This window comes from Curcuma longa, chromosome 3, assembly GCF_044706935.1.
Source record: "Curcuma longa cultivar G26 ecotype Majalengka, Jawa Barat chromosome 3, ITB_CL_G26_1.1, whole genome shotgun sequence".
Classification (NCBI taxonomy): domain Eukaryota; kingdom Viridiplantae; phylum Streptophyta; class Magnoliopsida; order Zingiberales; family Zingiberaceae; genus Curcuma; species Curcuma longa.
This window is the reverse complement of record NC_133863.1, coordinates 2,936,052-2,961,082: the sequence shown is the minus strand read 5'-3', so window position 1 is coordinate 2,961,082 and position 25,031 is coordinate 2,936,052. Positions and strand designations below refer to the sequence as shown.

General features: G+C 38.0%; 4 protein-coding genes across 4 annotated transcripts; 2 read left to right on the top strand and 2 right to left on the bottom strand.

Annotated features, from left to right (window-relative positions):
* Positions 1 to 1,124: 1,124 nt before the first annotated feature.
* On the top strand, positions 1,125 to 3,447 carry LOC141825693 (uncharacterized). Its single transcript, XM_074713079.1, has 4 exons — positions 1,125 to 1,321; positions 1,890 to 1,958; positions 2,051 to 2,157; positions 3,082 to 3,447. Exons 1-4 carry the CDS (start codon positions 1,192 to 1,194, stop codon positions 3,202 to 3,204), a joined length of 429 nt encoding a protein of 142 aa, XP_074569180.1. The 5' UTR covers positions 1,125 to 1,191; the 3' UTR covers positions 3,205 to 3,447.
* Positions 3,448 to 5,954: 2,507 nt separating this feature from the next.
* Positions 5,955 to 7,800, bottom strand: LOC141823076 (polygalacturonase QRT3-like). Its single transcript, XM_074710347.1, has 3 exons — positions 7,552 to 7,800; positions 7,105 to 7,335; positions 5,955 to 7,028 (listed from the first exon to the last, which is right to left on the bottom strand). The coding sequence occupies exons 1-3, from the start codon at positions 7,798 to 7,800 to the stop codon at positions 5,973 to 5,975; spliced, it is 1,536 nt and encodes a 511-aa protein (XP_074566448.1). The 3' UTR covers positions 5,955 to 5,972.
* A 1,899-nt stretch (positions 7,801 to 9,699) lies between these two features.
* Positions 9,700 to 11,102, bottom strand: LOC141823077 (thiol protease SEN102-like). Its single transcript, XM_074710348.1, has 4 exons — positions 10,652 to 11,102; positions 10,350 to 10,579; positions 10,129 to 10,269; positions 9,700 to 10,024 (listed from the first exon to the last, which is right to left on the bottom strand). The coding sequence occupies exons 1-4, from the start codon at positions 11,100 to 11,102 to the stop codon at positions 9,764 to 9,766; spliced, it is 1,083 nt and encodes a 360-aa protein (XP_074566449.1). The 3' UTR covers positions 9,700 to 9,763.
* A 3,649-nt stretch (positions 11,103 to 14,751) lies between these two features.
* LOC141823032 (uncharacterized) lies at positions 14,752 to 24,804 on the top strand. The gene is made up of 7 exons (XM_074710310.1): positions 14,752 to 16,029; positions 16,096 to 16,188; positions 17,125 to 18,278; positions 23,741 to 23,849; positions 24,312 to 24,521; positions 24,602 to 24,697; positions 24,772 to 24,804. The coding sequence occupies exons 1-7, from the start codon at positions 14,752 to 14,754 to the stop codon at positions 24,802 to 24,804; spliced, it is 2,973 nt and encodes a 990-aa protein (XP_074566411.1).
* Positions 24,805 to 25,031: the final 227 nt, after the last annotated feature.

The following is a 25,031-nucleotide window of genomic DNA, read 5'->3' as shown; positions in this document are numbered from 1 at the left end:
GGGCGTTGTTCGAAAGAGGAAGGGCGAAGACCCGACGGTCGAGATTCTGCGTTGCGGAGAAGCAATGGTCCTGATCCCACGAGAATCAGGTTTCCTTATGCATTGTTACGGAACACATTTCCAGTTCTTGGTGGCTTCGCTAATTAAATAATTCCTAATTATCAGAAAATTGTTTTATTGACTTCGCTAAAGAATTTTCAGATAACAATTCAATTCTAATGTGCAATAATACTGTGAAATTGAAATGTGACCTTGAATCAGTTATTTATCTTGTGATTCAGTGTAAGACATGGCCAAGTCGGACTTGCTGCTGCAATGAAGACCAAGGATGGACAGCTCAACCGTATAATTAAGGTGCACCGAGGGAAGACTCAAATGGAATCACATTTCAATTTAATTTGATAAAATAAGTAAGCGACCATAAAAGTCGATCTCGCGTAAGAGTTATGATTTTATTCGACATGTAAGAAAATAACTCTTTGAGAAAGTAGAATTTACGATCGATTTTATGATGAAGAAATAAATTAAAAAATTATAATTCTATTATATATATATTTAATTATTTAATTAATATAGTACTTTTATTATTTGAAGTTATTCATATGATAACTCATTTAGTCAAGTCATGACATGTTAAATAATTATTTAATTAAAATCGTCAGATTGGATCATTATATATAAATTTAAAATTTTGATTTATATATAAAATTGGATTAATTTGCTTATAAAAGGATCATATATGAACCATAGAATTTGATTTATATATTAAAAATAGATTAATGTACTTATTAATAGGTCGTCTATAAATTATAGATTTTGACTTGTATATGAAAATTTTATATATGTCACGAATCAACATTTATTATGATTAACCAATTTACACTGCCGCAACGAGTTAACAAGGGTCTGTAAAGGGCATCATGACACGATTCAACGATGACGGACAATACAATACCATCAAAAAAGAAAACAAAAATAAATTTTAAATATAGAATAATTCTTTAATGAAATATAAAATAAAATACTCTTTTCGTATTTAAATAAAAATGGTGTTCTCCTTAATTTTTTTTTCAGTATACTTGATTAAATAAAAGTATTTTATGGTTCTGTTACGCGCTTGGAATTGTATTCTTACCCGAACGAAACAACGGTGGGAGTTGGGAGTCCGAGTCCGGACTCCGGGCGTGAATCATGATCTCCGCAAGCTCACTGTCCTCCTCGAATCTCCTTTCTTCTTCTTCTTCTTCGTTGCGGCCGATAGGAAGTGCTTCCAAGGATTCCCCATGCCATCTCCCTCTCGCCAGTAGAATATTCGTCAGAAGTAAGTACCTTTTGCTTTCTTCAATTCGGGTTCGCTCTGGATTTTTGCCTTCTGATGCCCATTCCGAGTCGTTGAACACTCTGGTGACGTTTACGTCATGTTTGAAGTGCCAATCGCGTCTATATATATTTTGCTTTTTTTCGTCTAACATGTGTTTGTAGAAATTCCTGTTCCGCTATGATCTGTTCAGCTTCACAATTTTGCCTTTAGATTAAACTTTTAAATTTCGTTCTCTTGATTTTGGGAAAATTGGAAAAAGGTTGTTTGTTTAGGTTTAAGGAGAGGAATTTCCTGTCTTGCAACAGCAATAGTTTGTGTTTGGTATAGACTTTCTCCTCCTATATTTACTGATGAGTCGCAAAACATAACAATAATAAGCGATCATTCTCAATGACCTATCTGAAGAGCATAGTTATAACTTATAAGTAGGTTGATCGAAGAAACTGGAAATTATTTGTGAGCAGGATTTGAGCATGTCAAATGACAAGGAAGTAATTATTGTTCAATTGCAAGTGATAAGGAGGCACTTTTTGTTTTTTCATACTAACATCATGTTTGGTTTCTGCAGATCTTCCATACTCAACTGGTGAAGCCACTCTCATAAAATTATTCTCAAAATTTGGTCAAATTGTAGAAAGTAAGTTTTTGATCGATGCCTTTGATGGGTAAGTTAGCTATTTTGGAATTAGGTTTAATTGCATTGAGCTGAGAATTCACATTCTTTGACAGTTAAACTTGCTAGAGAAGAGGAGACGTGGAGGTCAAAGGGGTATGCTTTTATTCAATATTCTAGTCAAGAGCAAGCTGTTCTAGCCTTGGAAGAGATGGATCGAAAGGTCTTGCTCCTACTGCCTTTTTCTTCAGTTTTTCCTCCTGGAAATTCATGTTATTATCTTGATGCTTTACTTCTCACTGATTAGTGCAATATGTCGCAGTAATAAAGAATCTCTAATCCTGAACATCCAGACTAGTAGCAACTCTTTTAAGTATGGGGTTATTGAGAGAAAATATGTTTATTAACAAGCCATTATATGGGTCTCAGGCTTGGATGAATAGTAAAATCAGTTATTTTTGTAAAGGGAGGCCACTCCCATTACAGTTAGTTAGTAATAGATAGATGAAAACATGAGAACCAGAAATCAAATTCCTGTGGTTTGTGATCTTCGAATTGAAAGCAAGTTGTTAGGCATGGGTCCTTGGCTTGAAATTACATATCATATTCTACTTTATCTACCTGACTTAGCATTTAAATTCCATTATTGTCAGTGTTTGGAAAACCAAACTGAACCATCTGGTTGAATCGTTAGAACTTGGAACCCAAGGCTTGCCCAGTCCTTTCATTTGTTGCACTCTTTTTTTAGTTGAACTGCATTTTTCCCCCAATTTAACTTAAGAAACTGTAACTCAATTTGTTGGCTGATTCACTCACTGGATTATGTTTCCACAATACTGCCTGCTAATTCAATTTGCAAAGGCTTCAGATGTGGCCAATTTGCTAATGGGTCACTGGGGCAAATCCAATATGCTTGCTTAACATCTTTCTAGCTTTATCTCTGTGTGTGTGTGTATTGTTTTTCTCTCTTCGTCATGGATGAACCCGTCATAACTGGGAAACAGCAACCCAATTTGCTTGCTTAATATCTTTCCAGCTCATCTCTGTGTGTTTTGTGTACTGTTTTTTTTTTTTTTTTTTTTTAATCTCTTCATCATCTATATGGACCCGTCATGACCGGGAATCAGTCCTGTGATGCCGTTTGCAGAGATTTGAAGGTAGGATTATCTATGCTGAAATTGCAAAGCCCTTGAGAAATGAATTCGGCGAGTACCCGATAGGCTCGGGGCCCCCTAAACAGCCACATGTAGTAATTCCTTCAGCAATATAAGAGCAGTTTGCTGTTTATGGATGTTCTACGACTAGATAACTCATGATCCATTTTCTGAATTCGCTGCAATTCTTTGTTACTCCAACTCCAAAATTGTAGAACAACTACTTTATGTAGCCTTGAAACTGGATCTAGTAAATCCCATGTTGCACTCCCTGCTGTCTATTCCTTGGTAACATGTGAGTGTCCTTGTTTGTTTGTGCTACAGAACACAGATGATTTGTCATATATTTTTTAGTTAAACCCCTCTCTCTATTTATATTATAGGGTAAATTGTTGAATTTATTCTGAAGTTTACAATTTTTGAAGAATTTATTATAACTTTTTTTTAAATTAATAAATCTATCATTAATTTATATATGTTTATATAGGTGAATTATTAAATTATCGTGAAGTTTACATTTAAAAAAAAATATTAAACATTTAAAATTAACAGATCTACGATGATGAACTTTCTAAAATCATATCAAATTTATTATAATATAATTTATGTTAATTTACCGCTAAGTGATAACGCGGCACCTTTTTCTAATCAGCAATCCCAAATAAATCTAACTAAATAATTATATATGATTCAAAAAATAAATAAATCATAAATTTCAATAGGAGCCCCACTCCCAACTCTTCGTTCGTCTCCCGCTCTCTGCCACGCGTTAATCGCCAAGCGCCACCCTGCCGTCTTCTGTCTGCCGTTCAAACAGATTTGTTATTGTTTGAAATTTCACCCGATTCTACTTTCTGGCGATAAATTATTTATTTTCATGAGGTTTCAACTTTCACCAACAAGTTTTTAGAAAATATATATATATATATTTTTGGATCTTTCAGTAACAATAACTTTCATGTAAGTTTATCGCCGTTGACATTAACATGGATTCGTGTTAGCCAGAAAAAAAAATGAAAAGAGGAAGAATATGAGTTAGAAGGGCAGCTAATGAAATGCACTTGAACGAAAGAAAGGCAGGGCAAGGATCTTGCAGTTTAAGAAGCTATGTCAGCAAAAGATGATTCCTTATCAAGAATATGATACAAGAACCTAATATCTTTTGTTTTTGGTTGGATCAATTAATGGTAGCTTATTTGATTGAAATTCTCGGTCTACGAATTTGTTAGCCATTAAATAATTGTTCCATCTTACTTTACTCTGTCCACTCAATTCATCAATTTTATATCGTTAGCAAGGAATTTTATTTAAAAAATTTCGTGCTAATAGAGATATTTTTGATTTTATAAATTCATGATTTTTATCATATATTTTTAATGTAGAATTTTGATTATATCCCAACATTTCAACCTCTAATCTCATAATGAGGATAATTAAAGATTACACCATATACAAGGAACCAACGAGGTCGCCAGCCTTCTCTTGTTACATTGAATCTCATGTTTGGCTGAATTGATCCTGCAACAGAGGTCACAACAACAATAAAAGATACTTGTTACTGATTATCAGTGTCCAAAATCTTGTACGGTTTTGCACTTTCCTATGTTGCTACGCATTTCTGAAATTACATTAGCAGTCATGTAACTCATGTGAATCAATATCTGAAAACTATGCAGAATATTGCTTTGGTGAAAATTATTAAATTAATAGAACCTGAAAGTTTTATGGTAAATGTATATATATAATCATCTCTTACTACTTCATCTTTGGCTTTTGGCAAGCCCCTACCAAGTACAATCACAAGTTGCTCTTACAAGGAACCATTTAAAGTTGCTGATATATTTTCTCCAATGGAAACAACGTGGTGTGTTCTTGAGAACCTTCCAATGCTAGTTTGAATGAAACAACTCTTTCGAACAAATAAAGCTATCTGCTGTACATGAACTAGAGGTTCCAACTACTCCTGACAATTGTTAGCCTTTTTGCTAAATTCAGAGAAGAAATTCATCTGGTTAGTTGTATTAGCTTCATCAGTATTACTGAATAATGGATTCTTATAGTTTGGCTCTTTAATTTGTCAAGTAGTAAAAAGGTGTTTCCAAAGTCGAAAAAGTTGCTGTTATATTTGATTTGATAGCGAGAAACACTACTTCTGCAACGGCTTTGCAACAAGAATAGGTATGCTCGTCATCTGACAATTGGCTCTATCAGTTTGTGATATTGTTTACAATTGTCTTGCTTGTTACGTTCACTAGCCATGAAAGTGATGAAGTGACATTTGGATATGCTTAATTCTTTGTTAGACTAAAAGAAACCACATTTAATTTCTTCTGCGTTCTTTCTACGTTATTCTCATCTTTGACGTTAAAAAAGCTCGGCTCCAAAATCATAATTTAACATTTCTTCTACTTTGTCAGTCTATAGTTTTAATTTTTCTAAATCATTACAGTGGAGCAGTTGTTTGAATTTTTCATCGACGACCATCCATTTTTCTTCTTATGTTTTCAACAAAAATAAAAGGAAAGAACATCGTAACTGATCTTATTCATCACAGAGTCAGTGGAATTTGGTGCCTGTCCCAAGCAATTTCAAGTCAATTACCTCTTCCATCATGAACCCTAATTATTCCTCATTCCTGCCAATTTTGTTTTCTCCTTTTATGTAGGTGGGCAGATCACCCAACTCACCTTCTGCCTAAATAACAACACCTACTTCATCATTGGGACTTCATGCTTCTTTATGATTATGAAATGTATACATCTACTGCAATCGCATGAAGTTTGATCGCTTTAACTCCTTGCCTAACTTTTCAAATAATTTATGCCTGCGAAGAAACTAAAATCTGAAGAACGTTTCGTAGGACAAATCCAAAGCCTGCCCGCCGTTAGACACCGATCACGCCGTTCGCCGGAGCCTGATCCACCTCCACGTGGACCGTACCCTGGACCGCGACGTCGCTCTCGATCACCACGGCGTTGCCCGACACAGTCCTCAAAGCGTGCCTACAGAACGCTGTGTCCGACTGCAGTGCGTACTGCACGTGCCCGATCCGATTTGGGAACAGCAGAACGGGCGAGAAGTCAACCTCCCACCTCGTCCCGTTGCCGGCCACAGTTGCCCTCGCCGCCGTCCCGCGAACCGTCATCCCGTTGGCCGTGTTCCGGTCCACATTCACCTGGTCGACGTCGGTGAAATTCCCTTCCAATGCCACGATGTCGATACCGCTACCTCCGCCGGCGAACATGTTGTCGACAATGTCGACGCCCTTGGCCAGGCCGTTTACCGACTTGAGCACCACATTGGCGTCGCCGAGGAAGAACGAGCTGGAGATGAGCAGTTGGACCGGGTCCTCGGCCACGATGCCCGTGTAATCCAAGTAGCAATTGGTGATCCGAGTCTGAGTTAGACCGGGCAATTTCAGATAAATCCCAGTCCCGCCGAACCCGGTCGCCTTGTTGTAGCAGTGGACGCCGGTGAGAATGTTGGCCTGGCCGGACACGAGGATGCCGACACTGGCGGAGAAGATGATCACGTCGGTGACGATATTGTCGTTGCCGGCGAGGCTGATGCCCGTGCCAGAAAAGTTCTTCTCGCCGGGGTCGGCTCCTGCGGTGATGTGCTGGCCGATGAAGGAGGCGCGGATAAGTGTCTCATGGCCGGAGTGGACAGAAACAGCTTCGGAGGCAAAGTGGACTATGTAGCAGTCATCAATGACTGTGCGGAGGCCGTCGACGACGGTGATACCGCCGCCGCGGTAGTTGGCGTCGAGCAAGAGGCCGCACAGGGTGACGTACTCGTAATTGTAACTGGAGGAGGCGGCGACGTCTCCAATGGTGGTGGTGGTGTTGGTCTGGCTGCTGACATTTTGAGATGCCGAGAGTTCGATCAGGTAACGGTCCGTGGGGAAATCGTCAGACGCTCGGAGGCTGCCGCCATGAATCTGCTTGGATCAACAATTGGTTAACCATATCGCAAATATTGGATTATATTGGCAGAATAAGGGAAGATGCATGTACCTTGATATTTCCACTGCCAGAAGGTAAAGTAATGGGCGCGTCGACCAAGTACACGCCGCCGTCCAAGTGCACCTCGGTGCCGCCGAGATTATTGACTCCGGCAATAAGCCATTGGTCAGTCGTAGCGGCGCAAGCGTCGGCGACGGCTTTCCTGATTGCTTCGGTAGAATCCGCTTTTCCGGTCGGATCCGCGCCATACTCGGTCACATGGTATATTCGCGGTGTAGATTTCTGCATTTTTATTATTTTTTTATTAAAAAAAACTTCCTCGCTAGAAATATTTGGAAATAAAACAATGAAAAAGGCATCTCGAAGAGTCCAACCCAAAACGTTCGAATTTCAAAGGAAATGAAGCGGAAGAGGAAAAAAGGAGGAAAAGCAGTAAGGAAATAAACAAAGCAGAAGGAAAAGCAAAAAAAAAAAACGAAAATAAGAACAATGACTCACCGAAGGAAGAGGAGAAGAAGGAGAAGGCGCAGAACTAACGTCGGTGGAGGACGAAACGAGCTCCGCTGCGCGGCGGCGAGCCAAGGCATCCACTGCCCACTGCCGCTGCGTGTAGTAATTTTTGATGGAACCATCTCCAGAGATATCGATCCGCCCAGCAGCGGCCAGCATCGGAGGCCCCTTCGGGAAGACGACGACATGGACCACGGTCCATAGAATTAAACTCGCTGCGAACTCAGATTTAATCATCATAGAAATATAATGCCCTCCTCGATCCCTTCCGACCTATCGGTTATATTTATACAGGAAGAGTGAGATTATGACCTAAGAAAATAATTAATCAATTAGATATCTCATAAATGATCTCCTACGAAGAAGCAAGCCACTTTGAATGTCAAGAGAGAAAAAGAGCAGCTTCTTCTTTGATGAGGGGTGGTCCAAGATTAATAGGCTTTGTTTGCATGCTCGTTCAGGCGCTTTAAATGGTCATGCTATGGAAAAGTTGCTTTGCGTTGTGGCATTCAGTATTCTCATTTAACCTTTCTTGTAAGGCTCTTCTATAATTGTTCTTGTATGGTTGCTCAAACTTAAAATCTTTCCTCTCGAGGAGAAACAGATTTTATCAAGCATTTATATTGATGGAAGAAAGTAAAATCAGTAAAAATATATATATAATTAAAAATTAAAAAGACACCCTTATTAGAATTGTAAAAAAGATATCCCTCTTTATACTATAGAACTTTCATATTTATCTTTTGAAGAAATGTGTTTATCTCCTTTTACTTGATCCATTACCTTGCACTCGTTTCCCGTAAAATCCTCATGATTATCTATCTAACTCTTCATAGTCAACCACTAATCCCTCATAACTTTCTACCCCTCATTTATCGCATTCACGTCAAACTTTTTTAATTATTGAAGAAAACAAGAGAGAAGGTAATTAACTTTTTTCTTGATTACACAATTAAGGCAAGAATATTAATTGTTAAGATATGATGTAATAAATGTAATACTCAATTACCGAACGAGCTCATATTATTATCACACTGTAATTAACCGATCGTTTCTCAAGTATCGGCATATGACAGTGACTTGATGGGAGGTATTTTTTTTAATGAAAATTAGCTGATGAATATCTTCTTATATATACTAGCTTTATGCGGGTTGAAATATTGAACAAGAAATGATTTCTTCGTATATTCTTTCTTATAGGTATCATTTAACATTAACAATTCTCATTTTTGGCAGTGATAAACTAAATTATTTAGAAGTTAATGATGGTTAATCTTTCTACATTCAATAAATCTAAGTGAAAATAATAAAATGTCAATTAATTGTCAAAAAAATTGAATGTTGAATTAAATTTGGTAATTTGAATGCCACTGCATATTTATTTATAGATTTCAATCAGTTAAAGAAATATATATTTATGCATTTATCCATTCCGAGAAATGACGTTCACACTAGCATAACTTAGTTAGAGGGATACAAGGTACTTAAACATTATTTGCAACATTACATACATGAATAGAATATTCAAGAAAACATGCAACAAGGTCACTTAATCTTAGACATCAACATCAATTATATTTGATTAGTTATAGTCGCCATTAAAACATCCTAATTGTTGGCTCACACATCCTTATAGCGATTGATTGTCACTATATAAATGAATTCTTCTATGAAATAAGATGTGTTTATTCACCTACCTTAAATAGCAAAATGAATGTATGAATTGTTGCAAAATATATCTTTGAATTCTAAGTTGCCTTGAAAAAAATATATTTTTTACATTTTTGGCTATATTAGTGATTTAAAAAATATATTAATTAGTGATTTTTTTTATCAAGTCAGATGAAAATAAAAATGATTGATCATGAACAGTTCGTCCATAAACCACATTTGTGACCTTATAGCTTATTTATTGCGAATAGTTCAACTAACCATTGACCACACAATATCAGTCTGCTCTGCTTTGTCTAATTCTCAATTTGTTTGATGCAAGAACGGAACCAGTCCACCACTATCAATATTTATTTGCAATTCTCAATTAGTCGAAGAAATGCATTTATTTATTTATCCATTTATTTTCACTGAAGTGAAATGCAGACGCATCAGTTTAACACATTAAAGAAACACTACCACAAGTTTAACCACCATTATGATCTGCATCCTTCCAGGCGTGAATATAATTCAATCAAGTATCATCATCTCAGAGTTCATCCTTGGAAGATCCCGTAGTCTCCTTAGGGTTGGGGGATGTTTTGATAGGATAAGATGCCTCCATCGCGATACCACACAGCCCATTCTTGGCCGAAACTCCCCTCTTCATCCTAACGTACCCACTCTCGCCCCACTCTGTTCCCCATGAGTTCTTCACTATCCAGTACTTAGTCCCGTCCTTCGTTGCGCCGTACCCGACGATTGCGACGCCATGATCCAAGTCAGTGCCACAGGGCCCCGTGAAGACTCCCTGCGATATCGAAATACATATACGTTTGGATCGGCAAAGAGTTTTTGATCGACATAAATTGCATGTAGAATTAATAGCTAAAATGAGCATGAGCTCTGGCAAACCTCCGAGTAGAATTGGAAGCTCGAGCCACCTGCATCAATGGCAACTGACACCGGTTGGTTGGCTACGGCCGCCATCAAAGCATTCTCGTTGTTGGCCGGCACATCCTTGTAGCCATCGATTGTAACCGCCGGTGAATTCTCCTGCATGCGAAGAAAGTCACATTTATCCACCCATGCACATAACTACCAAGATTAACATTAATCGTTGCAAAATGTATAACCTTCGAGCACGTTCCATCTTCAGCCGTGTAAGGATAGTTTTCTTCTGTGGTGAGGCCTCCATTTTCCTTGATGTACTCAAATGCGTAGTCCATGAGACCTCCATTGCATCCATTGTTGTACTTCGTATCACAATCTACGAGTTGTTGCTCTGACAAGGAGATCAATTGGTTGGTCTTGATTTGGTTTATGCCTTCCACAGAAGCCACGGTAGAGAATGCCCAGCAACTCCCTGATCATATTTTAGAACATATTATTTTTTTTCTTTTACAAAAGCATATTGAAAACAAATGAGCTTGATTACCACACTGGCCCTGGTTCTTGATGGCTGTAACTGCACCCTTCGTCCTCCAGTCGACCGACGTCGGAAGCCCACAGACGCTAGAGCAGCTCCCGCCGCCTTCTTCCTCTTGTCGTTCGCCACGTAGAGAGCGGTGGTGCGCCACCTTGGAACCGGCGTAGACCGCACGAAACTCTTGGTTAGTCATGTCGCCGAACTCGTTGAGGCGAAGCTTGTAAGGCACGTCCTTCTGTTGATTGAATTCATGTATAAATTTGACGTTCTCTTTGAACACATTGAACCGTTTCTGCTTCTCGTCGAGGTCCCGCGTCACCGTGTGGTGGCTGCGCCACCGTCCGTACAGGTTCCACAGACTCTCCTCTGTCGCCAAGTCCTTCTCCTCGAAAGGAATGGCTTCGGTGGCCACCAAGAGCACAACCACTACCAACAACACCAGCATGGCCAACTTCTTCATCTCCATCACTGCCTAGGCCTACTATTTGGCGAATGAATTGCAGACTGGGTTCGAGACTTCAATTATTTATAGAGGAGCAGGGGCAGGGGTTTACGGTTGCTTGTGGGGAACGTCTCGGCGCTTAAATTATTGGCGACTTGCTAGCGATGATGCAGGGTTTCAGATATATGATTGATGAAGATGACAACATAATGGAGAGACTGAAGGAAGAGCGTGATAATTTGCAGTCGTCGATCGAGGAATTGAAATGATTGGTGCGGTGGTTTATTGCGTTCGATCGGTTTTATTAAATATGTGGAGTGGATCTGGCTCGTAGCACATCATTCACGCTACAGAAAAGTATCAAAAGGCGGCACGCTGTTCTTGCTGATATAAACCAATGAACGCCACAATTATGGATGTTCAAGTACGATGTCATGCTGGAAAGATATTTGAAAGCGATGAATGCCTAACTAGCTGATGCGGTCTGAAAGCAGTCAGAACGTAACATAATTAGCAATTAGAGATTTACATCTTGATTCTCAAAATGCGTAGTTAATCAGTTGGGAGAGGATTGAAATGGCCAAATTTATCTATGAAAACGGAGTCGTTAACTTTGGGAACCTGAAAAGACTCGTGCCTAAGGCTCTACGAATCTCTTCGGCCAAAAAAAAATTATTCCAGTTAGATAAAACTATTAATAGGAGAACAAAAGACACCATCAGTCTCCCCCACAATATCTCTATGGGGCTAGGGTATAAACTTAATCGACTAATCCTTTCTCTCCCTCCATTCAGATCTGAAACTCTTTGCTAAAGAGAAGAAAGAAACAATACTGGTTAAAATAGAAGGAAACAACTCACACTGCCTTGAATAGAAATAAATTCTTAAGTGAGAAACTCAAAGCCATGTTTTCACTCCATAAAAACCTTCACCGAATACAAAGTAGCGTAATCTAAAAAGAGAAATAAATGATCAACGATTGCACGCAGAGCCAAATTAACCAACGATTGCATAATGAAATTACAAGTATTCATTTGCTTTCACAACTTTCTGAAACCTTAGTAATTTGCCGAATTAACCAACGATTACACGCAGAGCCAACAATAAATTACAGTGTAATGACACGGCATATTTTGAAACAGAGAGGAAAGGATGGAATTGTAAAACATAATCGGGGGAGGTGTAAAACACAGATCGATTCTTTATCGATCTTGTTCTTCATATTTATCGTCAAAAGTGTGTTATGGATTGAACAATCCTTCGGTATTGACAAACCAAATCCTTATTAACAATAGATGTTCTTCCTCTGGAGAGATTTTAGCAAGACGTACAACTTTCCAAAAAAAATTCTACAGCCCTTTCCTTGGAACTTGGACGCATGGGGTAAGTGATGAGGTGACAAGTGGGTAGTTTGGTAACTATCCACTACTCCCACTACCAACATATATAACTCCAGCCTTTTGTAACTGGCACCTCCTTATTTTACACTCATTTGTAATCAATATCTCCTTTCCTACACCTGTAACAATTGCTCATTGATGAAAACAAACCTTAACATCTACTCCACAACTAATGCATCTCCCTTTGCTGAACTCAATTGACCCTCATTTAATAGCTGCCCAATGGACGTACCTTAATGATTTGGATTTAAACTTATTGAACTCGGCTGAAGAGCTAAAAATACTGCCAAGCTTCTATGAACATCGTCGAGCTCTTAATGAATATTGTTGAGCTTTCACTTAGTTGGCCGAAGAACTCAAAATACAGCCAAGCTCCTTACGAACACTACCAAGCTCTTGACAAGCATTACCGAGCTCTCAATGAATATTGTCGAGCTCCCGTCAAATATTATCGAGCTCTCATTGAGTCACGTTGAGTCCGACCTGCCTTAAGTATTATTTTGGGATTCTATCTAACTCAAGTCTCTGTTGACTGAGTCACAAGTGTACCATGTGGAACATGTGTTTATCAAGTCAAGAAGGTTTGACAGAGTCAAAGGTGTACCATGTAGAACCTATATTGATCAAGTCAAAAGGTATTATGTGAAGTCTATGTTGACCGGATCAAGATTATGTCACCTAGGAGACTTCTACCAATATCAATTTGGAAAGACAAGCCATTGACAATCTTATGGGGTTTTTGACGTTGTTCTCCTTCCTATATGTTGAGGCCCTTATAAATTAAGTTCTATGATTCTTTGGAAAGTCATCGAATAGTCAATTACTGTCGAAAGTAGGGAAATTAAGTGAAATATCAAAGCTCCAAAATGATTTCTGTCATATAAACTGAAGGTTTGTCTCTTGTGCATTTTCTAGATTCAAACTGCTCGTCATCTTAATCAATTTTTTCTTCCCATACGATTGAATCTCCTCATCTCTATTGCAAGGCTGATATATACTTATTACCTGAATATTTTGCTACTTCAAATAATCTATATGTTAACTCTGTTTATTGGATTATTTATCAATCCACTGTAACTAATTAAATTTCCATAATAGTTGCTAGAAAAGAAGACTCTATAATTTGATTAAGTTGTAGAAGAGTCTAACTTTCTTGTTATTGCTCCTTGTTTTTTATCTATCAGCATGCAATTCTCTAATGTTCATCAAGTTGTTGCAAGTCATAAATCAAGACGAAGTAGGCAACATCAACGAAACAAATTACTCTTTGTCCTGGTACATTCGTTCATTACATGTTTGCCAAATCATAGCCGCACCTGCCTGTGCTCACGTGCCAAGATCACGGCAGAGGCCTGGCTCAGGTTGTCTGGAGATAAGACTCCCTGAAGAAGGCCCAAGCCAGCCAAAAGAATAAGCCAGCTCTACCTCGTAAAATCATAAACAACAACAACCTTATTGCTACCCTGTTGGCGATCATAGGTTAGTGGAGTCAGAAATTATAATATTGAAAAACAATAAAAAAAATCCCGGATTAATAGCAAAATTTGATTATATTAATATTATTTCATCACTCTTTTTTTTTTTTCATTTTGAACTTCCCACCCTCTCTCTGGACTGGCGGTGGAGCAACTGCCTACCCACAACACAGGAAGAAAGAGAAGACGCAAGGAAACAATAACACCTTCCAAAGTGCTCTTATCTAATACTAATGTTTCAGGTGAAGATTGATGGGGGCAACCCTTGTTTTGCACTGGTTCTGGTACCTAATTCAGAGTACAATTTTTAACAATCAAGATGGAAAATATTTCAACCCTCCACTTCATTTTGAAACACCATCCTTTTGCTGGGTGTCAATAATTTGTGGGCACAAAACAAAAGAAAATATGCCAAATACAAAAACTAAAATAGTAATTAAGCTTGCCATTCATGATGGTGAAAGAGTTGCCTGAGCGTCCTACCCATTATCCATTCCATATCGGCCGATGACAAGGGTATATGGTTTATGTTGGAAACTAATCATTAATTGATTACAGAATCATTGATTGATTACAGAATCATTTACCATTAATTCCTTGATTGAGTCATAATTACAGAATCATTCTGTAAATAGAAATCTTTAATTAGCTTTAATTAGTTTCCGTCTTCATTAGTTTTCCTTTTTCTCTATTGTATCTCTCTATAAAACAAGAACCATGTACCTATTCTTTTGTGTGAAGAAATAATTATTTTTTCCATATTTTCTAAGTTGGTATCAGAGCAGAGTAGCCATGTCAGAAGTCACGTCCAAAGCCACTACAATCCCTGCCACTACCACGGTAACACCTTCTGAAACCCTACGACACCTTTCCAACCCTCATTCAGTCCAAATCACCACTATTCGCTTGAATGGGGATAATTTTCTCCGGTGGTCGCAATCCGTCCGAATGTATATCCGTGGGCAAGGAAAAATCGGCTATATCACTGGTGACAAGAAGGCTCCTGCAGTTAATGATCCGCTGCATGCCGTATGGGATGCTGAAAACTCCATGGTTATGACATGGCTAGTCAACTCCATGGAGGAGGATATAAGTACCAATTACATGTGCTATCCTACTGCAAAAGAGCTGTGGGATAATGTTAGTCAGATGTATTCTGACCTGGGTAACCAATCTCAAGTCTTTGAATTGACTTTAAAGTTGGGAGAAATTCGTCAAGGAGAGGATTCAGTCACAAAATACTTCAATTCGTTGAAAAGATTGTGGCAAGATCTTGATCTCTTTAGCACATACGAATGGAAATCTGTTGATGATTGCAACCACCACAAGAAAACCATGGAAGACGACCGTATTTACAAATTTCTTGCCGGTCTCAACATCGAGTTTGATGAAGTACGAGGAAGGATCATTGGGAGACCCCCTCTCCCATCCATTGGTGAAGTGTTTGCCGAAGTCAGAAGAGAAGAAAGCCGAAGGAGTGTTATGCTGGGAAAAAAGAGTATCGGTGAGTCAATTGAAACTTCGGCCTTATTTACTGATGCTACCTCCAAGGCTGCAAATTACCAGCGCAGATCCGATGATAAGCCACGGGTTTGGTGCGATTTCTGCAACAAGCCTCGCCATACACGTGAGACATGTTGGAAAATTCATGGCAAACCTGCCAACTGGAAAAACAGCAAGCCAGGAGAAAAGAATCGCGGACTTCCTATGGCTAATGAAGCCAACTCAGGCTCCTTCAACAAAGAGCAACTTGATCAACTCTTAAAGCTGATAAAATCCAACTTCTCATCTGGTATTCCTAGTGTTTCCTTGGCACAAACAGGTAGCAATCCTAAAGCTCTCTCTTGCTTAAACTCTTCTCCATGGATCATAGATTCTGGAGCCTCAGATCACATGTCTAGTTGCTCTCACTTATTCAATACTTATTCTCCTTGTTCTGGAAGTGAGAAAATTAGAATTGCCGACGGTAGTTTTTCGCCTATTGTAGGAAAAGGACACATTAAACTGACCGAGAAAATTAATCTCAATTCTGTTCTTCATGTTCCTAAATTAGCCTGCAATCTTTTATCTGTGAGTAAATTATCTAAAGATTCTAATTGTCGTATTATATTTCTTGAATCACACTGTGAATTTCAGGACCAGAACTCGGGGATGATGATTGGGCGTGCTAGGATGATTGAAGGTCTTTACTACTTGGATGAAATACCTGTTAGTACTAAAAAGGCTCAGGTTTTTAATAGTATCAGTTCAAACTCAGTTCGAGAGAAAATAATGCTATGGCACTATAGGCTTGGACATCCTAGTTTTCTCTATCTAAAAAAATTATTTCCAGAGTTATTTAAAGGTATTGATTGCTCTTCTTTATATTGTGAAACTTGTTTTTTTGCAAAATTTCATCGTGCAACATATTTACCAAAGAGTTATCAGCCCTCCAAACCTTTTTATTTAATTCATAGTGATGTTTGGGGTCCATCTAAAATTACTACTCTTTCTGGAAAAAAATGGTTTGTAACATTTATTGACGACCATACACGTTTATGTTGGATTTATCTGATGGATAAAAAATCTGACGTGAGAAATTTGTTTAAAAATTTTTACACTCTAATTGAAAATCAATTTCAAACCAAAATTTGTATTTTACATTCTGACAATGGAACAGAATATTTTAATGAGCACTTGGGTGATTTTTTGAAAGAAAAAGGCATTTTTCATCAATCTACTTGTCGGGATACCCCTCAACAAAATGGCATTGCAGAACGAAAAAATAAACATTTACTTGAAGTAGCACGTGCCATAATGTTTTATATGCATGTTCCTAAATATTTGTGGGGTGAAGCAATTTTGACAGTCTCTTATTTGATAAATAGGATGCCTACTAAGGTGTTGGAATACAAAACACCTCTTGATTGTCTTAAAAAATGTTTTCCTAAAATAAGACTGTTTTCTGATTTACCTGTCAAAGTTTTTGGGTGCACTGTCTATGTTCATGTTCCGTGTCAATTTCGTTCAAAACTTGAACCACGTGCTATAAAATGTGTATTTTTGGGATATTCGTCAAATAAAAAGGGGTACAAGTGTTTCGATCCTCAAACAAAAAAATTCTTTATGAGCATGGATGTGTCTTTTTTGGAAACACACCCCTATTTTATCAAAAATTCTCTTCAGGGGGAGACAAGTGAAAGAAAAGATAATTTTTGGGAAATTTCTATCCCACTTCCTAATATTAGTTTTCCAGAAAATAGTCACTTACCTCTAGTGCCTAGTATTGGAGACTCTCGATCAGGGGGAGAAATACTACACACTGATCACCGCGATCTGAGTTCTGAGCTTCAGGTTTATACTAGGAAGAGATTTCATCTAAGGGATAAAGACTCGAATGTCAATCCTGCACAACATCAGTCTGAAAACCCAAGCTCTGGCACCGAAATTCCAGGTAACTCTATCCCTAATCCAACTTCAATTTCTCCCATTGTGTCTGATTCTTCACCTACTATTTCTGATCTTGATGTTCCTATAGCAATTAGGAAAGGTGCCCGAAACTGCACCAATCATCCTATTGCAAATTATCTTTCCTATCAAAGACTGTCAAAAAATCATAAAGCTTTCATCTCTAGGATTTCACACTTGTTTGTTCCAAGGAATATACAGGAGGCTTTGGATGATCCAAGTTGGAAATTAGCAGTTATGGAAGAGATGAATGCCTTACGGAGAAGTGGTACTTGGGAGATACTTGATCTACCCAAGGGCAAGAAACCAGTTGGGTGTAAATGGGTATTTACAATAAAATGTAAAGCTGATGGAAGCATTGAAAGATACAAGGCGAGACTAGTGGCTAAAGGCTTCACTCAGACGTATGGGATTGACTATCAAGAGACGTTTGCTCCAGTTGCTAAGATAAACTCTATCAGAATCCTGTTATCCCTTGCAGTAAATTCAGATTGGCCTCTACATCAACTTGATGTTAGAAATGCATTTCTCAATGGTGATCTCGAAGAAGAGGTGTTTATGAGCCTACCGCCAGGATTTGAAAAAGGACTTGACAGTAAAAAGGTGTGCAAATTAAACAAGGCATTATATGGACTCAAACAGTCACCAAGAGCGTGGTTTGAACGCTTTGGAAAGACTGTTATCAGTTATGGCTTCTTGCAGAGTCAAGCAGATCATACAATATTTTATAAACACTCAGAAAAGGGTAAAGTAGCCATCTTGATTGTTTATGTTGATGATATTATCTTAACTGGTGATGATGAAACAGAATTAGCAGTTCTAAAGAAGAATCTCGCAAAGGAGTTTCAAATCAAGGACCTGGGAGTCCTCAAGTAAATTATATTTTATATCTCATAATCTTAGTTATGTGATTATCAGGTAATCACAATGCTAAAATTATATATAATAACTTAAACTAAATACACTGTAAAGATTCAACATATTAACTGAGGACCACGGTTAGAATTGTAATTACGATGCATTATATGAAGAGCCCGCTTTCTTGTTATTGTTCCTTGTTTTTATCTATCAGCATGCAATTCTCTAATGTGATGCAGGGTGATTTAACATTTTCATCAAGTTGTTGCAAGTCATAAATCAAGACGAAGTAGGCAACATCAACGATACAAATTACTCTTTGTCCTGTTACATTCGTTCATTACATGTTTGCCAAATCATAGCCGCACCTGTCTGTGCTCATGTGCCAAGATCACGGCTGAAGCCTGGCTCATGTTGTCCACGACCAGCAGACAATTTCTGGAGATAAGACTCCTTGAAGAAGCCCCAAGCCTGCCAAAAGAATAAGCCAGCTGTACCTCGTAAAATCATAAACAACAACAAAGCTGAATCTAGATAAAGGAGTAAAAATATCCACCAGGAAAATTATGCCCTTGATCTTGATGGATTTATCAAGATCCTGTGTTTTAAAACAGAGTTGGCGAACTCCAGATATTCAAACCTACCCAATGATTTAGTAGCTCTTGCAGTTAATTGGCAGATCGTGCCATGCTCACACCTCTGGTTCATTCAGTAAACTCTACTTAAACCTGAGAGAATTTCCACAGAATTTCAAAGATTAAAACATGTGAGCAAGTCGGGATGCCAAACGACCTTTGCCTATTTACATGCACCAGCAAGAGGGAGAGAGACAAAGAGAAGAAAGATCAGAAACCGAAGATGCATGGAAGGAGGTGAAGGAGGAATAGAGTTGAAGGCGAGGAGTAGTGGAATAGAAGCACTCAGTCTGGAGTCAGGCCAAGTTCCTGAACAAAGCCAGGACCAGCGGCGTGTCATCACTTCAGCTCATACTGTTGATAAAGGTCATCATACCTCTTATTCATCATCTTTTCCTCTCGTTCTTTTGATTACATCTCACTTAGTAAAAAGCAATTACTTCTATTTCTCTTCCCTTTTGTGTTTTTTCCCTTCTAATGTGGTAGGAATCTACAGCTCCCACATATCTCATGTGAGTGAACTATCAGTTAAAGTCAAGATGGATCCCTGAAAAAAATCTAACTCTGCTTATAAGGGATTCGAGTTTACTTGAACTTACTCAGCACACTCATGCCAAGATATCTCAGTCAAAATATCCTGGCCTAGACAACTCGGTCAAGACATTTTAGCCTCGACAACTCGGCCAAGACATCTCGGCCTTGACAATTCAATTAAGATATCTTGATGTAGAGCATTCAACAACACAATTAGTTTATGTTTTCTGATACAGCTTATTCCCCTTTTCGAGCTGTGATGAAAAAAAATTGAGGCTACTATTCTTCTTTTTAGGCTTTGAAGAAGTACGATCGAGACTAGCGATAAGGAAGATGATCAATTTGTGGCTTTCTGATGCGGTTGACACGGTTGGATTGTAACACTATGATTTACTTGAATTGAATCGTCAAAAATCTAGATTTGATTTTTATTTGTTTAAAATTTTTAATTTATTTTTTTAAAATTAGTTTAGATTTTATCTTTTTAGTTTTATTATTTTTTCTTTCTAAACGTGGATTTAGATTTTATCTTTTAAATTATTTTATTTTATTTTTGGTTTAACTTTTTTTTTATTTCTTAGACTATTTAAACAGAGTTAAAGTTCTTAGAAGAGAAGACGAGACCGAGTTATCAGGGTTAAGATGTCTTGGTTGAGTCGTCGAGAGGCTATGATATCTTGGTTTAATAATATTTTTTGACAGTGTCATTTATTTCTCTATCTCTTATTATTCTTCCGAATCAACAAGTTTTAAAAAATTAATTTTTGACATTCGTAGTCAATTAATGAAATCAATATTGCTCGCAAGATAATCGCTATCATATTCGACGTTAGTTGGTATCAGAGCTCTTAGATCACATGGATGGTCGTTATAATCATGATAGATAGGTTCCGGCTGAGGAAGTATCAAACCATAATCGTACGTAGCACTCATGACGAGATACTTCAAGATCTACAGAGACAAGCTACAAAGTTATTCTAGAGTCTAGTGACGCAAGATCATAAAGGTTGTAAGTTCCTTTATTTCTCTTTTGAAAAATTATTATTCCAATCGAGGAGAGATGTCGATGTACAAGTTTGATTTTGAGAGATTCGAGATCAATATCGCCCCGCCATCTACAACAACTCGAGAGAATGCCAACTTTGTAGCGCCTCTACACCCCCTTCCTCATACAGTAGCAAAGACAACCATGAAAATACGAACCTTGACAGTATCGAGTATGACCAATCCTACTCTCTAGATTGTTCGAACACAGGAGGCGACGGAGATGGCGACAATATCAAAATATTTGGTGTTCCAGTTTATGACGATGCTAACGAAGAGGAGAGACTTAGATGAAGTGTCGATCGAAGATCAAAAATTCACTTTGTCTGACGGGAATAAGTAATCTCGTTTATTAAAGATCTGATCGTCCTAATCTCCATTGTCTTGCCTTACATTGACTCGACATCCCAATCTATTCAGCATGACAAAGATGAGACCGAGTAACTGGTGAGCCAGTATATAATTAGGTATTTTATGGTGATGATTGTGAGATTTTGGTTATTCATGAAATTCTAGATGGCAGATATTATCTAAGGTTACAGTATAGTTTTCATTAGAAGTACAATAACCGCTTAAAGATATGACTGAGTTAATATAAGAGGATCTTCCTCCCATTCTACCACTTACGAGATGACTTTTGATTCATCATCACTTAAGAATTTTTAATCTTGAAGACACCACCCTGAACTCGACGATGAGTTCTTTTTAACCCGAGGTGTCTAATGCAAGAGCATCTAACAACACAATTAATTTGTCCTCCGATACATTTATATTTCCCTCCGACTGTGACAAAAAGAAATTGAGGCTATCAGCCTTCCTTTTGGACCTTGAAGAAAGACGATTGAGACTATCGACAAGGAAGATGACCAACTCATGGCCTCCTAACATAGTTGATATGGTTGGATTGCAATACTATGATCCACTCGAATTGGATTATCAAAACTTTAAATTTAATCTTTTATTTGTTTAAAATTTTTAGGATTAATTTTCTTTTCTAAAAATTAGGTTAGATTTTATCTTTTTAGTTTTATTATTTTTTTCTTTCGTGAGTTTAGATTTTATCTTTTTTATCTTTTTTATGTTTTATGTTTTTCTTTTTTCTTAAGCTATTTAAATAAGATTAGAGTTCTTATAAGAAAATTTTTTGATTTAATAATATTTTTCAATAGTGTCATTTATTTTTCTATCTCTTGTTATTCTTCTGAATCAACAGATTTTAAAAGATTGATTTTTAAGTTCGTAGTCAATCAATGGAATCAATATTGCTCACAGAATAATTGTTATCCCGCCCGATGTCACATATCGACCTCGGTAATTCGACTAAGACATTTCAGTCTCGATAACTCAACCAAGATGCACTACAAAAATACAATTATTTTGTGACAAAAATATTTTACGACAAATTTACGATTAAAATTTTTTCGTTGGTAATAGCTCATCACAAAATTCTACGACAAAAAACTATTTATTCATTGCCAGTATAGCGACAAAAATAATTTTCGTCGTCAAATTTGGCGATGAAAATAATTTTCGTCATCAAATTTGGCGACGAAACCACGATTGGCGACGAATGCCCGATTTGTCGCTAAATTGGCAACGAATAGAGGATTCATAGCAAACTTTTGGCGACGAACGTCCGATTCGTCGCCAATTTGGCGATGATTTTTGCGACGACTTGTAATTTTGCGATAATTTTGGCAACGAAAAATTTTCCATCGCAACTTCTACAACTAAAATATATTCGTCATAAATTTCGTTGCAAATTTGCGATGAATCATTGATTCGTCACAAATTTTGTCCCAAATTTGCGATGAAATATTTTTATCGTAAAATTTTGTTGCGAATAGTCTGTGTTTTTGTAGTGATGTTCTAGCCTTGATAATTCGACCAAGACATCTCGATCTCGGCAACTCGGCCAAGACATCTCGAACTCGGCAACTTGGCCAAGAAATCTCGAACTCGACAACTCGGCCAAGACATCTCGGACTCGACAACTCGACTAAGACATCTCGATCTTGACAACTGGATCAAGACATCTCGACCTTGGCAACTTGGCCAAGACATCTCATTCTTGACAACTCGACGAAGACATCTTGATCTCGGTGACTCGATTAAGACATCTCGATGTCAACAACTCTTCCAAGACATCTCAGCCTCAACAACTCAACTATGATCTCGCAGCCTCTACAACTCGATCAAGACATCTCGACCTTAGCAACTCGGTCAAGACATCTCGACCTTAATAACTCGGTTAAGACATCTCGATCTTAACAACTTGGTCAAGATATCCCAACCTCGACAACTCGACCAAGATATCTCGATCTCAATAACTCGGATAAGACATCTCGATATTAATCTCAGATCCCGACATCATCTCTGCTTCAGCCTTAGTACGCTGACATCCTCTTTGTCTCTTCAGTTGTCAACTTCATCTATCTTTCTAGCCACTCCACATCGACTTTATTCCTCATCCACAGATAAACCCACACCCTACGTCGACCCATTGACAACAACTATAAATATTCCGAACACGTAGCACCGAGTGAATGGAGAAGGGATTATGTGGTTGTCAGATCTGATCTCTTATATACCCTCCTTTAAACACGTGGCGTATAACAAATAAAGAAATAGCTAATGACTATTAGATCTGGTCCCTTCATTGACATTAATATGGAGATGCTCTTCTAGCAGATATATAAATTAAACTCTAGAGAAGGTACGTACAAATGAGTCGAATTCTACGCTTACACACTCTTTTTTCGGCTTCATCAGGCTCTCGTTTACTTCTTTTTCCTGTTTTATTTTTCATACCTCAAGCAATCCTAACTTGAGCATCACGGTAATCTGTCGAGGTTCTTTGGTACCAATCTAATTCTTTGTTAATTAAAATGCATTTTAGGTTCTGTCATCCTCTTCATTGACGATCTCAAGAGAATGTGCACATCAGATCATTCATTGATAGGTGATTTTGACCCTCCATGGTATTTGATTGGAACATTTAAAAAAATGAAAAAAAAACAATCAACTGTTCACAAACTTCGAGCTCTTAATCAAACTAAGGATTCGTTCCATCCTTAGCTTGATCATGGTTGCATGAAGCATAGTTTGTACCAACTGCCGATGTTGATGATAAAGGTGGGCATGGATCTGCCCTTCTTGTCTTCATGCACGCAAGAGTTTTTGCACAAACCAAAATAACGCTGTCAACCTAACAACCTTAATTAATCATTACTGATGGATTAGTTGATAATTACGCATTGCAGACTCGCGGCAACAGGTGGGGGTGATGCTGGCGACGTGCCGACGTCATTCAACTGCGCCTACGTATTGAGCTTCTCCAACCTAATGCTGGTGCCACTGGGATCGGCATGGGTGATGACATGTCCCGTCCCGCCCCGTTGTTGTTGCATCCTTTACCTACTACGCTAACTGGCTCCTTGCTGGATGCCACGTCATTGACCTAATTACTGGCTACACCTTCGGTACTTTTTCTTCTGTAAAAAGGTGGAATCGGCCCCACACGATCGATCCCACGCATTTGTGAGAAGGTAAATCGAGAAACTGCATTTGATCACGACCAGATACAGGGATCTCATGGGCCAACTACACCTTCGGTACTTTCTCCAATTATATATCTGTCTCAACTATTGACGATCAAAATTGCAATTTCCTTCATTAAGTTTTATGTAGAATTATATATATTATTATAACGTTAATACGGTGGTGTATATTTATGATGCGTGACCTGTGAAATAGTTGAAATTTAGTCATTGCTCATGCATATATCTGGTTTCCTGTCCACGATTTCAGATGTTCTGTGCACCAATTCATTAGGCTCTTGACACCAAGTTTCAAAAACTAGATGAAGGGATCGATGTTCTCCAGAACCAACCTCCAACTGCGATTCTATCAGCGAGCATTAATCTTTGGGCTAAACACATTTGCCACTTCTTTGTTTCCATTCATGGGAGACTTTGTCAACGTCTTCGGCTCTTTTACGCTTTCCCGCTTACTTTCGTGTTTGCTAGCATGGTTTCCCTCAAGGTACGTAGATCAGATTATTGTTAGCTACTCCTTTCTTGTGTTTTTTGAAGAGACATTCTAAAGGAGTATTCATGTGGCAGGTTAGAGCAAAATCTGCTAAAATAGAAGAGAAGGCATGGCATTGGAGCAACATCATTTTGTTTTCGCTTCTGTCGATTGTGACAACAGCTGCTGCTGTACGCTTGATCATACACAATACTAGAGTCTATCATTTCTTTAAAACTATACCTCATACATAAAAAATATACAGGAATTCTCTGCCTTAGGAAAAAGAGAGGAATAAAGAAATTGATTTTGTCTACTTCATGCATGTCTTAATGAGTGAGCTAGGGCGATTGACATGATTCCATCAAGACGTAACTTCATGATCCGGATAGTGCATCAAATTGACAGGAAGCTAACGATAGTGTGATTCTTACAATACCCCCATCTACTTAATCTTGTTGCCGAAAAGCTCAATGCATAAATATAGATAAAGAGATTCTTCTACTGCCAACTTTATTTCTGGTG